At 52.0% G+C, this 10,923-nt stretch overlaps 1 protein-coding gene across 5 annotated transcripts; it reads left to right on the top strand.

Annotated features, from left to right (window-relative positions):
* The first annotated feature begins 1,929 nt into the window (after window positions 1-1,929).
* LOC116441920 (GDNF-inducible zinc finger protein 1-like) lies at window positions 1,930-10,820 on the top strand. Of its 5 annotated transcripts, none has more exons than XM_032104396.1 (8): window positions 1,930-1,948; window positions 2,371-2,551; window positions 4,755-5,666; window positions 6,254-7,117; window positions 7,940-8,034; window positions 8,574-8,741; window positions 9,273-9,430; window positions 10,253-10,820. In XM_032104396.1, the coding sequence occupies exons 3-8, from the start codon at window positions 4,756-4,758 to the stop codon at window positions 10,490-10,492; spliced, it is 2,436 nt and encodes an 811-aa protein (XP_031960287.1). In that variant the 5' UTR covers window positions 1,930-1,948; window positions 2,371-2,551; window position 4,755; the 3' UTR covers window positions 10,493-10,820. The 5 variants fall into 5 exon arrangements, with proteins under 5 accessions (XP_031960287.1, XP_031960289.1, XP_031960284.1 ...); XM_032104398.1 differs by lacking the exon at window positions 1,930-1,948 and adding an exon at window positions 1,988-2,091 and having other exon boundaries at window positions 6,254-7,081; XM_032104393.1 differs by lacking the exon at window positions 1,930-1,948 and adding an exon at window positions 1,988-2,091.
* The last annotated feature ends 103 nt before the right edge of the window (window positions 10,821-10,923 follow it).

The following is a 10,923-nucleotide window of genomic DNA, read 5'->3' as shown; positions in this document are numbered from 1 at the left end:
TTTCCCCCTTTCCCGGCTTTAGTCACCACGATCAAAGCCCGAGGTATTTCTCGACTCCCAATTTTTCCCCCTTTCCCGGCTTTAGTCACCACGATCAAAGCCCGAGGTATTTCTCCACTCTGATCCAAAGGAAGCGCTCAGATAAAATCTGAGCTCCCAGACTCCGATTCTTTCCTGGATTTTGTTGTTTTGGCTTCACAGGTCATTTTATTTCACCATCCCGGCGCCTGGAATGCTCCACTCACCACGGGACACCCGGGACTGGCATCTTCCACAGCTGCCTCCTGCATGTTTCATCCCTCCTGCTGAAATTCCAAAATTTAGGATTGGGAAAGAGCAGCTACGATGCTCTTCCTTCTCTCTCCCCACAGGAGAGCCATGGAGAGTTCCATGGGTTCTAGGGAGCCCCTGAAGTGCATCCAAGCATCTCCGGAGCATCCGGAGAACCTCCTGAGAAACAAGACCGTGTGAAATCCGGCGTTGGGAAAATCCCTCCGGGGATGGACACATGGATACAGCCCAGCAGTGTATCCAGAAATTCCCTCCATCCTTGTGGAATGCAGACTAAATTGGCCAGGAGACTCCCAACTCCTCTGGGTGAGAGCAGCCAAGCACGCCAGTTTTCCGATAAAGGAAAAGCAAACACCACTCCCTCATGCGAAGATACAGGAATATTATCCTGACATTTTCAATATGGATCACTCATATTGCTCCTCGTTCTTCCCGCTCCGAGAGCTGTGTGTGGACAATAGAAACATTCCCTGGCTACAAACAAAATAATCAGGATTGAAACACAGATGTCTGCCTTTCCTGATTTATTTTTTTATGAAGGAATTTGTTATAAACACATATCGCAATATTGGCTTCTCGCAAGTATTAAGGTAGATATTATATAATGTTGGAAATGCTTTAGCTGTGTGGATGTAGTTTTCTTTCTTTTTAGCAAGAATTTAGCAAGTGTGAGCAAGTAAGATAACTTCCAAAGGAACAGAGGATGAGTCCGAGAGCTGCTATCACCACTCTGCCCACGGGGCAAAGAAACCCAAAAACTGCTATCAACCCTGACTGTCTGGGGAATTAAGAGGCCCACTCTACTATCAACCCTCACCTAGCAAGCCCAGGCCCAAGAATTAAAATAAATAAAACCGCAAGGCAGAAGACTACGCATGCTCTAAAAAGGAGGGACCGAGGAGTGGCCATGCAGAACAGCTCCGGGAAAAGTTTTAATATGAATAGAGAACAGGCAGTAAAAATGGTATGAGAAGGACTCACCTCGAGCACCAGGCGTGCTCTTGGCAGAGTGTCAAGGCACCCGGCCGTTATCTCTTTGCTTTATTTTATGTGTCTCTTATTGTCTTTATATTAAGCTCTTTAAATTCTCACAGGAGAGTGAACCTCGTTTTTCACAGAATTTATTTTACATTTCCTCAGGGTATTACAGTCGTCCAACATTTTTACCAGCTGTTAAAACGTGAAGATTAAAACCTGCACTTAAGTGGAAAAAAAAAAAAAAGCTTCAGAGGAGGAATTTATCTTGGAAAAAATATTGAAGTGCTTGGCAGCCCGCTTTAAAATTATTTGATGTGATAAATGACAGGAGTATGGGACTACCAGTGGGAAGAAACAGGGAGAGCCTGTGCTTCTCCTCATCCCAGATCTACCCCACTGCAGTTCAGAGCTTTACACTGCTTTCTAGAAACACCTCTTTTAACTCTGGCACAGATCTCCCAGTATCCACAGTGGGTATCCCAGTATCCACAGTGGGTATCCACACTGGGAGAGGCTGAGGAGCTGCCGCAGCAACCTGGGTGGTATTTAAAGCACCCAAGGAAACATCGCTGAGGTCATTTAACCTCATAAAACCCGGCTTGCTGACAGCGGCAAAACAAATTGTTTCCAAAATGGGTGGTTTTGGGAGCGGTTTTTTGCGGATTCGGGTCGATTTCAGGTTTGGGGATTGTGGGTTTAAAACGTTTTTTTCCAGTTTTGTGGGAACGCCCTGCCCACACTCAAAATGGCGGCGGCGCTGAGGCGCTGAGGCCGCGGCCGCCATGGCGCTTTCGGGCGGGAGCCGGCGGAGGCGGCGGCGGGGTAAGGGCGGGCCGGGGCCGGGAGGGACCCTCGGGATGGAGCCCGGGAGCGCCGGGAATCACTGCCGGGATCGGCGGGAGTCACCCCGGGGGCGGCGGGAGTCACCCCGGGATCGGCGGGAGCGATCCCGGCTGCTGCTGCCCGGCGGGAGGCGATTGCCGGGCGCCGCCGCCTGAGGGAGCGCACAGGTGACCCCTCGTGTCCCCGCGCCCTGAGGGACGTGATCCCGCTTGTGCCGAGCGCTGGGATAAACATTCCCTGTCTCTGCTTTCCTTGCAGCGCTTCCCAGATTTCTGCGCACAGATCAAAATCTTGTGGCTGCACTTAAAACCCAGAAGATGCTGTGCCGGTGGCACAAGGAGCAACGCGGCGCGGCGACATTGCCATAGGATGGTGAGCGTCGGTGCTGCTCCAGCCTGGAATTCCTCGGGGGAGGAGCCTTTCCAGGGGTGTCCCGAAGGTAACGTCGTTAGGGAGAAATCCACGTGCTCTGTGTTTAAAAAACCCCCAAACTTCAAGACTTTCGGAGGAATTTGGCCAGCAGTTTGCTGGGGGGAGAATGGAAACTCTCTGGAGCATAAATTGAGATTTTCTTGGGGTATAAATTGAGATTTTTCTGGAGGATAAATGGAGATTGGGGAGGGTACATGGAGATTTATTCTGGACAATAAATAGGGGTGCTCTGGAGCATTAATGGAGATTTTCAGGTGGATAAAATAGAAATGTTTCTGTCAGGTAAGGGAAGATGCTCCAGAAGATAAATTGAGATTTTTTTTTGTGGGCTTTTTTTTCCCCCCGGAAAATAAATGGAGATCCTCTGAAGAATAAATGGAGTCTCTCTGGAGAATAAATTGAAATTCTCTAAAGGATAAATTGAGGGGTTTTTTTTCCCCTGGAGCATTTCTCTCTAGAGGATAAATGGGGATGCTCTGGATGTTCCTCAGCTTATCCAGACATCTCCAAACAAGCTGGAAACTTGTTCCAATTCCTGACCTGCCTAATTTGATGGATCTTCATCATGCAGGAATTCCTGCGAGGAATTTTCCCAGGGATTAGCACAATTGAGGAACTCCAGCTGTTATTTACGTCCTGCTAATTCTCTTTCTTACCTGTTATCGTGTTGTCTCACTGCTAGAAAGATATTTTTATTATCACAATCTGCCTTTTTAAGACCCTTCTGGTTGTTTATGCCATCAGTATTCCAAGGATTCTCATTTTGATCCCTGCTGGAGCCCTTTGTTGTACGTGCACGTGCAGCTACCGAGAGTTTAAAGGAATCTTTCCTGGGGAAATAAATGAAGGAGGAACTTCCTCTTCCCTCCCCTGAAGAGAAACTTAAGATCTCATTGGAAAGACCTGAGGGAAAAGTCAAGTAGCCAAGGCTTGTGTATCCTTGGCAAAAAACAGGGTGGGTTGCTACGGATAACAGGATTTTATTTTGGGAATATTTAGTCCTATCCTAAAGAAACCTCTTCCTTTTCTGTGCTAATTATTTCATGGAAAAAAAATGACATTAAAATATACAGATACAAATATTTTCTTGGAGATTCAGGCCACTGCTGGGCTTTATTTTTTAAAGGAGTTGTACCAATTCCAGTTGTACCAATTCCAGTTGCACCAATTCCAATTCCTTATCAGGAACTCTGTAATTGAATTGAAATATGGTTTGAGTTTTGCATCAGTTCTGATGCAATTAAAGTGTCTTTGCAATTAATCTCTTGGATTAATTATGCTTTCTGCAAATCTTGCACACGTGCACATTTTGAAAGTATTTATTCCCAAATTGCCAGGGAAAAAGCTGGAAAGAAGTTACAAACAAACCCGTAAAATGGACGAGGGGGAACGGGGTTTTCATTCAAATCCTTGGAGTGAGTGTTCTGGAGATTTAAGGATTCGGCAGCACTTTGGAAAACTAAAGATCGGCTTCCAAAGGGGAACAGAAAACACAAATCTTGGGGGTTTTCTGAAGGAAAAAACAGTGGGAGTTGATGGGTTTGTGGGAAGATGCTGCAGTGCTGGGGGGGCTTTAATCCAGAGGCAGCTGAACTCGGAGCTGATCTTGGAACTTATCTCTCCCATCAGGCTCAGTGTCAGATCCTGGTGTTAGCGGAGCTCCCGCGGGAGCGCGGATCGGGATCTTATCGCAGCTGGGGATCTCGAAGAGGAGCAGCAGGAAATTAGCACGAGCTGCTCTCATTGATTTCTCTGAGCACTGCACAGAAACCAGGCCGTCCTGCTGGAAAACAGGGAGGCAGCAGATGGGCTGGAAGCTCCTGCGGATCTTGGAGCCCAACCTCTGCATGTGCGCTGCTTCCAGTGAGTGTGCTGGTGATGAGCTGTGTCTCTGCATGGGAGTAGCTGGGAGCGTTGCAGAGATCCCCGCTGGCCGTGGGAATTACACAGTAGGAATCTGGATGCGAGCAATCCTTTCCCAGTAGAATTTAGGGCTCCTTTGCCCATAGTCCCTCAATTTCCTGGTGTAGTTGAGGTGGTGGTGATCCATCAAAGGCTGGAGGTCTTCTCCAACCTCAGTGGTTCTACAGTTCCACCTGTGCAGGGTGAACGAGGGAATTAGGGCGCGGAATTCCGCTGGACTTTCCCTGCCGTGCCTGAATGGAAAGAGGGGAAAAAGCATTCCAACGTTTTTCTGTTTCTTCTGGCAGGATGGAGAAGAAGAAAATCCTGATGAAGTCCAAGGTTGCTGCTCCCAACCTGCTGAGGGCTCTGCATTCCCTGTACCGGCTCGGGCACCTCTGCGACGTGACGGTGCTCACCCAGCACCTGGGAATTCAGGAGGAATTCCCGGCTCACAAAGCCGTCCTGGCAGCTTCCAGCAACTACTTCAAGGGGCTTTTCCTGCACCAGGAGATGCTGGACAGCAAGAAGTGCACGGTGACTCTGCAGGACATCTACACCGAGGAGTTCACCTCCTTTCTGGAGTTTGTGTACACGGCAGAGGTGGAGATCGAGGCGGGAAAGCTCCAGCGGATGAAGGAAATAGCAGAACGGCTGGAGTGCCAGGATTTGCTTGACATCTGTGAGGAGGTGAAGGCAGAGGGCAGGAAGGGCTTGGACTTGAGCCTCCACCCAAAAGGGCAGAGGGGTGGAAATGGGGGATCGCAGTGGCCCCGCATCCAGCAAGAGGAGAACCCCAGGAACTCTTCCCAGGTCCTGGCAATTCCCATGCAGAGGAAACTTTGGGATCGGCAGAAACATAAGGAATTGCTGGTGGGCTACGAGCTCATTGGAGGCCAAGCTGGAGGCCTGGAGCAGGAGGCCATGGCTTTTCCAGCCCCAAAATCCAGGCCAGCAAAGCTGCCCCGCTGCAACAAGGCGCCCTCCCCCAGCAGACTGGGTGTGGATATCACCAGCCTGGAGAACAAGGATGGCCGTTCCCTCCGCAGGGGGCAGGAGCGGAAGCGGGAATCCCAGGCGTGTCCCTACTGTGACAAGGCCGGCAGCTCCAAGTGCGGCCTGGCCGGGCACCTCCGGAGCCACACCGGGGACAGGCCCTTCCAGTGCCAGCGCTGCCCCGCCAGCTTTGCCCACAGGGCTGCCTACACCTCCCACCTCAGGTACGGCGTTCCTGGGAATGCGCTTCCTCGGAGTTCCAGGGTAAAGCGTTCCTGGAGCCCTCCCTGCCTTAGTTCCAGATTTCCTTGGATCTGACTTGAAGCGTGTTGAAATCGGGATTTTTCTGTCGGCCTCGCAGTGAGGATGACTGGATTGAGGTCTCTCAGATGGGGAATTTAGGGAGTTTCCCATTGGACTAAGGGGGACTTGTGCAATCAGATTTCTTTGGAATCCTCAGATTCGGGGTTTTAAATAGGAATTTTGTGTTTATCTAGGCATTTGGTCTCTATTTCTCTGGTTTAAATCCATGATTTCGTGGCCTGGGAGGAGAAGTCCATCCTACATTCCTGCTCAGGGTACAATATACAGACCTTAATGAACTGAGGCGCTTTAATTGTCTTTAATTACCCGGTCCAACTCTTCCCCAAATCTCCCTATTTCCAGGCTTTCCAGACCTGCTGGGAATTTCTTAAGTGGTTCAAGGAACAATTCAGAGGAAAGGACTCTTCCCCCGAGGCCCGAATTGAAACAATCAAACAATTAATGAGTTTCAATTAAATTTACTGAAGTTGTGCTCCATTTTTAACAGGAAAATCCATGAGTCTGGGCAAGAGAGGAAGCTCCTGCCTGTCTATTGGATGGTGGTTCCACCCACACACGGCCCAAACCCCACAAGCCGTGACCAAGATCCTGACGGAGAGACTTGGGATGGGACACCAGAAACCTCGGGGTGTGAGGAAGATCCCGGGAATTCATCCATTGCCGAAGCAGGCAGGAGCGAGGAGCAGGAGGAATGGAGGCAGGAATCCCGGGAAGATGAAGGAGGGAATGGAGATGAAGGTGGAATGAGCGTGAAGGGCGAGGAGCAGGGAGACTATGACGCGGGATACTCAGAAGTTGAAGGAAGCAGGGACAACGAGGAATGTTCCGAGGAGAAGGAAAAAGAGGATGAAGCCTCAGCAGAGAAGGACCCTGAACCAGGGTTTAAACTAAAGAAAGCCAATAAAAGCGTGGCCAACAAGAAATCCATCTGCGTGATCCGCTGCGACAAGTGCCAGGAGCAGTTCGCTTCCCGGAAAAAATACGTGGATCACTGCCGGGATGTGCACCAGAGCCTGCCCGGCAAGGCGTACCAGTGCGAGGTGTGCAGCAAGGCCTTCGCCAGCTACGCCAGCTGGAAGGAGCACCGCGCCTGCGTCCACAGCGAGGAGAGGAGCTTCTCCTGCAGCCTCTGCCAGGCCACCTTCAAGAGGAAGCGGGACGTGAGGACGCATTCCGTGCGGAAGCACGAGGGCAGGGCCAAGCGGCCGCTGTGCTCCGTGTGTGGGAAGATCCTGAGCTCCCGCACGGCGCTGGTGTTCCACATGCGGACGCACACCGGCGAGAAGCCCTACGAGTGCGGCGTGTGTCGCTCCAGGTTTGCTCAGCCTTCCCAGCTCAAGATCCATACCAGGTCAGATTCCGGCCCTTCCCGTTCCTCGCCCCCTCGTGTTCAGTGGGATCCGTGATTAATTCCCTTACGCAAAGGCTTTGGCTTCGTATTGCGTTTCCCGTGGTCGGGATTTCGACATGGTTACCCTGTCCAAACTTGCAAGGGATAGCCGTCATTTGGGACAGGCTCTGAAATCCCATGATGGCCCTCAGTGATGAAGTAAGTGAGTCAGGGATCCTGGAGAAGCGGATCCTGAGCCGTGCTCGCTCTTGGAGCAAGGAATTGCCCTGGGATTTTGTCTCCATGTGTAATTCCAAATCCGCACCGCTCAGCTGGAGCTTGACAGGAGGAGTTGCTCCCTGGTCGTGTCTGTGTGGATGTGTCCTCTCCCAGGAGAGGGTGAATCATCCCATGGAATTTTCCATCTTTCTCGGGAGCAAGACTGATGATAGTCCTTTGTCCTGACAGCTCAAAATCAGGAATGATTTTGGACGTCATCCTGTTTGGGTTGGAATAAGTTAAGACCAAACATCAGGCTCAGATTTTTCTGATACTCTGTCATTTTCCGTCATTTTCCCTTCTTCCTCCTTTCCCATGCCCTGAGCTATGACTCCTGGACAAAGAAAGGTGGAGTTTGTAGGGCCTGAAAGTGAGGAAAAGGTAAATTTTGATTGGGAATTTTACTGCTGGAGCATAGCGCCCGTACCTGGAAACACTCCATTTCCCAAGGGAGCAGAACTTCCCTTTCCTGCTGCACTGAAATCCCAAAGGCAGTTTCCAAGGCAGTGTTTTAGGGATGGGGGCCTAATGAGTCACTGATCATTGGTGTTCTGTGCCCCTCAGGTCCCACACGGGGGAGAAGCCCTACGTTTGTGAGGACTGCGGCGCTTCCTTTGCCGACAAAGGAAAACTCACCGGCCACAAGAGGACACACACAGGTGGGAAATGAAGTACTCCAGGTGGCTTCTCTCAGCCCTCTCCTGTTTCACTGCTAGGAGTTGCTGGGATGTGGAGAAAAATGCTCTTGGATACTCACAGAGGAGTATCCAAGAACCAGGAAGGAGTTAGTAGGGATGGAAGGACTTTTAGCCTGGGGAAAAGGAGGCTCCAGAGGGACTTGGTTGCTCTCCATAATTTCCCGATGAGAGCCAGAGGGAATTTGGGCTCTGCTCCCAAGGAACAAGTGATAGGATGCGAGGAAACAGCCTCAAGTGGTGCCAGGGGAGGTTCAGGACATCGGGAAGAATTCCTTCATGGGAAGGGTTGTCAGGCATTGGAACGGGAGGGAGTCCCCATCCCCAGATGTGCTCAGGGAACACCTGGACGTGGCACTGATGGCCAGGGTGGGGATCGGGCCCAGGTTGCACTCGATGACCTCGGAGGTCTTTTCCAGCCTGGATTCTGTGATTTGCAGGCGGGCTCTGAAGGACAGAATTCCTCTGGGAGAATTGCCAACGTGCTGTTTCTGCTCCCTCAGGAGAGCGCCTGTTCCGGTGCGACGTGTGCGGGAAGCACTTTGCCACCAACGAGTACCTCAAGTGCCACAAGCGCTGTCACCTGGGAGCCAAACCCTACAAGTGCGAGGTCTGTGGGAAAACCTTCGGACTCAGAGCCTCCCTGGCCCAGCACAGCAACGTCCACGCAGGTAATTCCCAGGCTGGGAAAAGGAGTGGTGGCTTTGTGCTTCTTCCCAGCGTGGGCGGGGATGTTTCATCCCACAGCTCGCTGAACTGGGGGGATCCCAGAACCAGTGAGGTTGGAAAAGAGCTCCAAGGCCATTGAGTCCAAGCTGTGCCCGATCCCCACCTTGTCACCAGCCCAGAGCACCGAGTGCCGTGTCCAGGCCTTCCTTGGACACCTCCAGGGCTGGGAAATCCATTGGGAAGCAGGGCTTGTCCCGACCCTGGCTCGTGGGAACGTTGTGTGGTATCCTAGAAAACTGAGGCCTGGCTCATGCGGCTGAAGGAATTTGGAATAGAGGATGGCTGTAGCCTTGGCAAATTTGGGAAATACTTATCATGGAATGGTTGGGGTTGGAAGGGATCATCTCATTCCACTGTCCCAGGTTGCTCCAAGCCCCGTCCAACCTTGGACACTTCCAGGGAAGGGGCCAAAGAGCCCGCTGCTATTTCCTAACTGCTCCTAACCCCGTGTTTTCCGGGATCGTTATTCCCAGAGACCCGCCCCTATTTCTGCGAGCAGTGTGGGAAGGCCTTCACCCAGCAGGGAGCGCTCCGGCGGCACCAGCGCATCCACACCGGGGAGAAACCCTACAAGTGCCGGGCCTGCGACAGGACCTTCACCGACATGTCCACCCTGCGCCGGCACGTGGCGGTAGGACATCCCACGGGATCTTCCCGGTCCTCAGTGCCACGCCCAGGGTGCCAGTGTCACGCCGGGAGTGGGAACTCCCAGCCCTCAGCAGGGGCTGCTCTAGGGATGAGTTTTAGGGCAGGAGTGTGAGCCGCCATCTTAAAATCGATTCCTGAGGTTTGCGGGATTTCCCTGCGGCGGCGCAGCAGCTCCCACTGCTGGCTGCCGATCCAGCCGTCTCCCAGTCCTAGGGAAAGGGTCACCATCCCTGGGAGTGACTGGATACGGCACTTCCTGATGGTCGTCGATGGCTGCACTCCATCTCCGAGATCTTGTCCTAAACGATCCCATGAAAGCCTCTGGGGAAGGACCTGGGATTGGAGATGCTTTTTGTGGATTAGCCACAGAGTCTCTGATGCTTTAACCCTCGTTCCCGACCCAGAACACGAGGGTTTATCGGACCTCGTGCCGCACATTAGTAGGAATTCGCACGTTCCCAGCGTTCCGCTGGAAAATGCTGAGCTCGGCTCTTCCCAGAGACCTCCAGGTCCTGGAAGTGACAGCGAAGACAGAACAGGAGGTTCCCTTCCAGTTCCAAGTGCATATTTTGCCTGTGTGCTGAAATTCCAGCTGATTTTGGAAGCGTTCCATGGCAGCAGAGCCAGAAATTCAGCGCTGAGTTGGCAGAAGAGCCTTGCTTGTGTTTGAGTTGAGCCTTGGAGCGCAGGATCGTGGCGTTATCCCAAAATTGTTGGGTTTAGCTCTGGATTCAGTTAAATATTTCCTAGTTAAAAATCAGATCTAATTGTTTTCCTGCCTCACTGCCTTTTTTTTTATTCCCAGATCCACGATCGGAATGCTCACTGGAGAAGCTTCTTGATCGACCTCACACCAAAAAAAGACCACAACTGGTCCAAAATAGAGACTTTCACGGAAGTGCATCCGGGAGGAGATTCCATGCCGGAAGTTTGGTCGGTTGACCACGGGAAGCTTTATAAACCAGAAAGTGCTAAAGCAGCAGCACACGTGGCACCTGGGGCTGGGGACACCGGGGACGCTGATCCCTCCCTTCTCTATTTATAAGCTCAGTTTTAGCCCCAGCAATGGGCGGTTTGAGGCAGAATGGTGGGAATTACCCTTTGGAATGCAGCGAATCGCTCCCAGTGGTCACTGCAGCTGCCTCGGGAGCTGGATTACAGGTGGCAAAGGGGTAATTCCTCATGAGGGTATTTATTCCAGTGAAATGTTTCGATCTGTCCGGACTTTATTTTTCCCAAAGCTGTGGGAGAATCCCACTGGGAATGGGCAGGGCGGGGTGTGTGGGTGTTCATACAAACACAGCGCGGTGCCGCCGCTGTAAATCACCAATGCCTCCTTTAATAAAACCGTCAGTGCCGCCCAGCCCGCCCCTCCTTCATTCGCCCGGATTTCCCTGGGGAAAACGCCGGGATTTGGGACCGCCGGGGGCGGGGGTAGGCCGCGTTGCCTAGCAACGCCCGGCGCGCTTCGCGCGT

This window comes from Corvus moneduloides, chromosome 3 (assembly GCF_009650955.1).
Source record: "Corvus moneduloides isolate bCorMon1 chromosome 3, bCorMon1.pri, whole genome shotgun sequence".
Classification (NCBI taxonomy): domain Eukaryota; kingdom Metazoa; phylum Chordata; class Aves; order Passeriformes; family Corvidae; genus Corvus; species Corvus moneduloides.
Note: the sequence above shows the minus strand (reverse complement) of the source record. Positions and strands in the feature narration are given on the sequence as shown.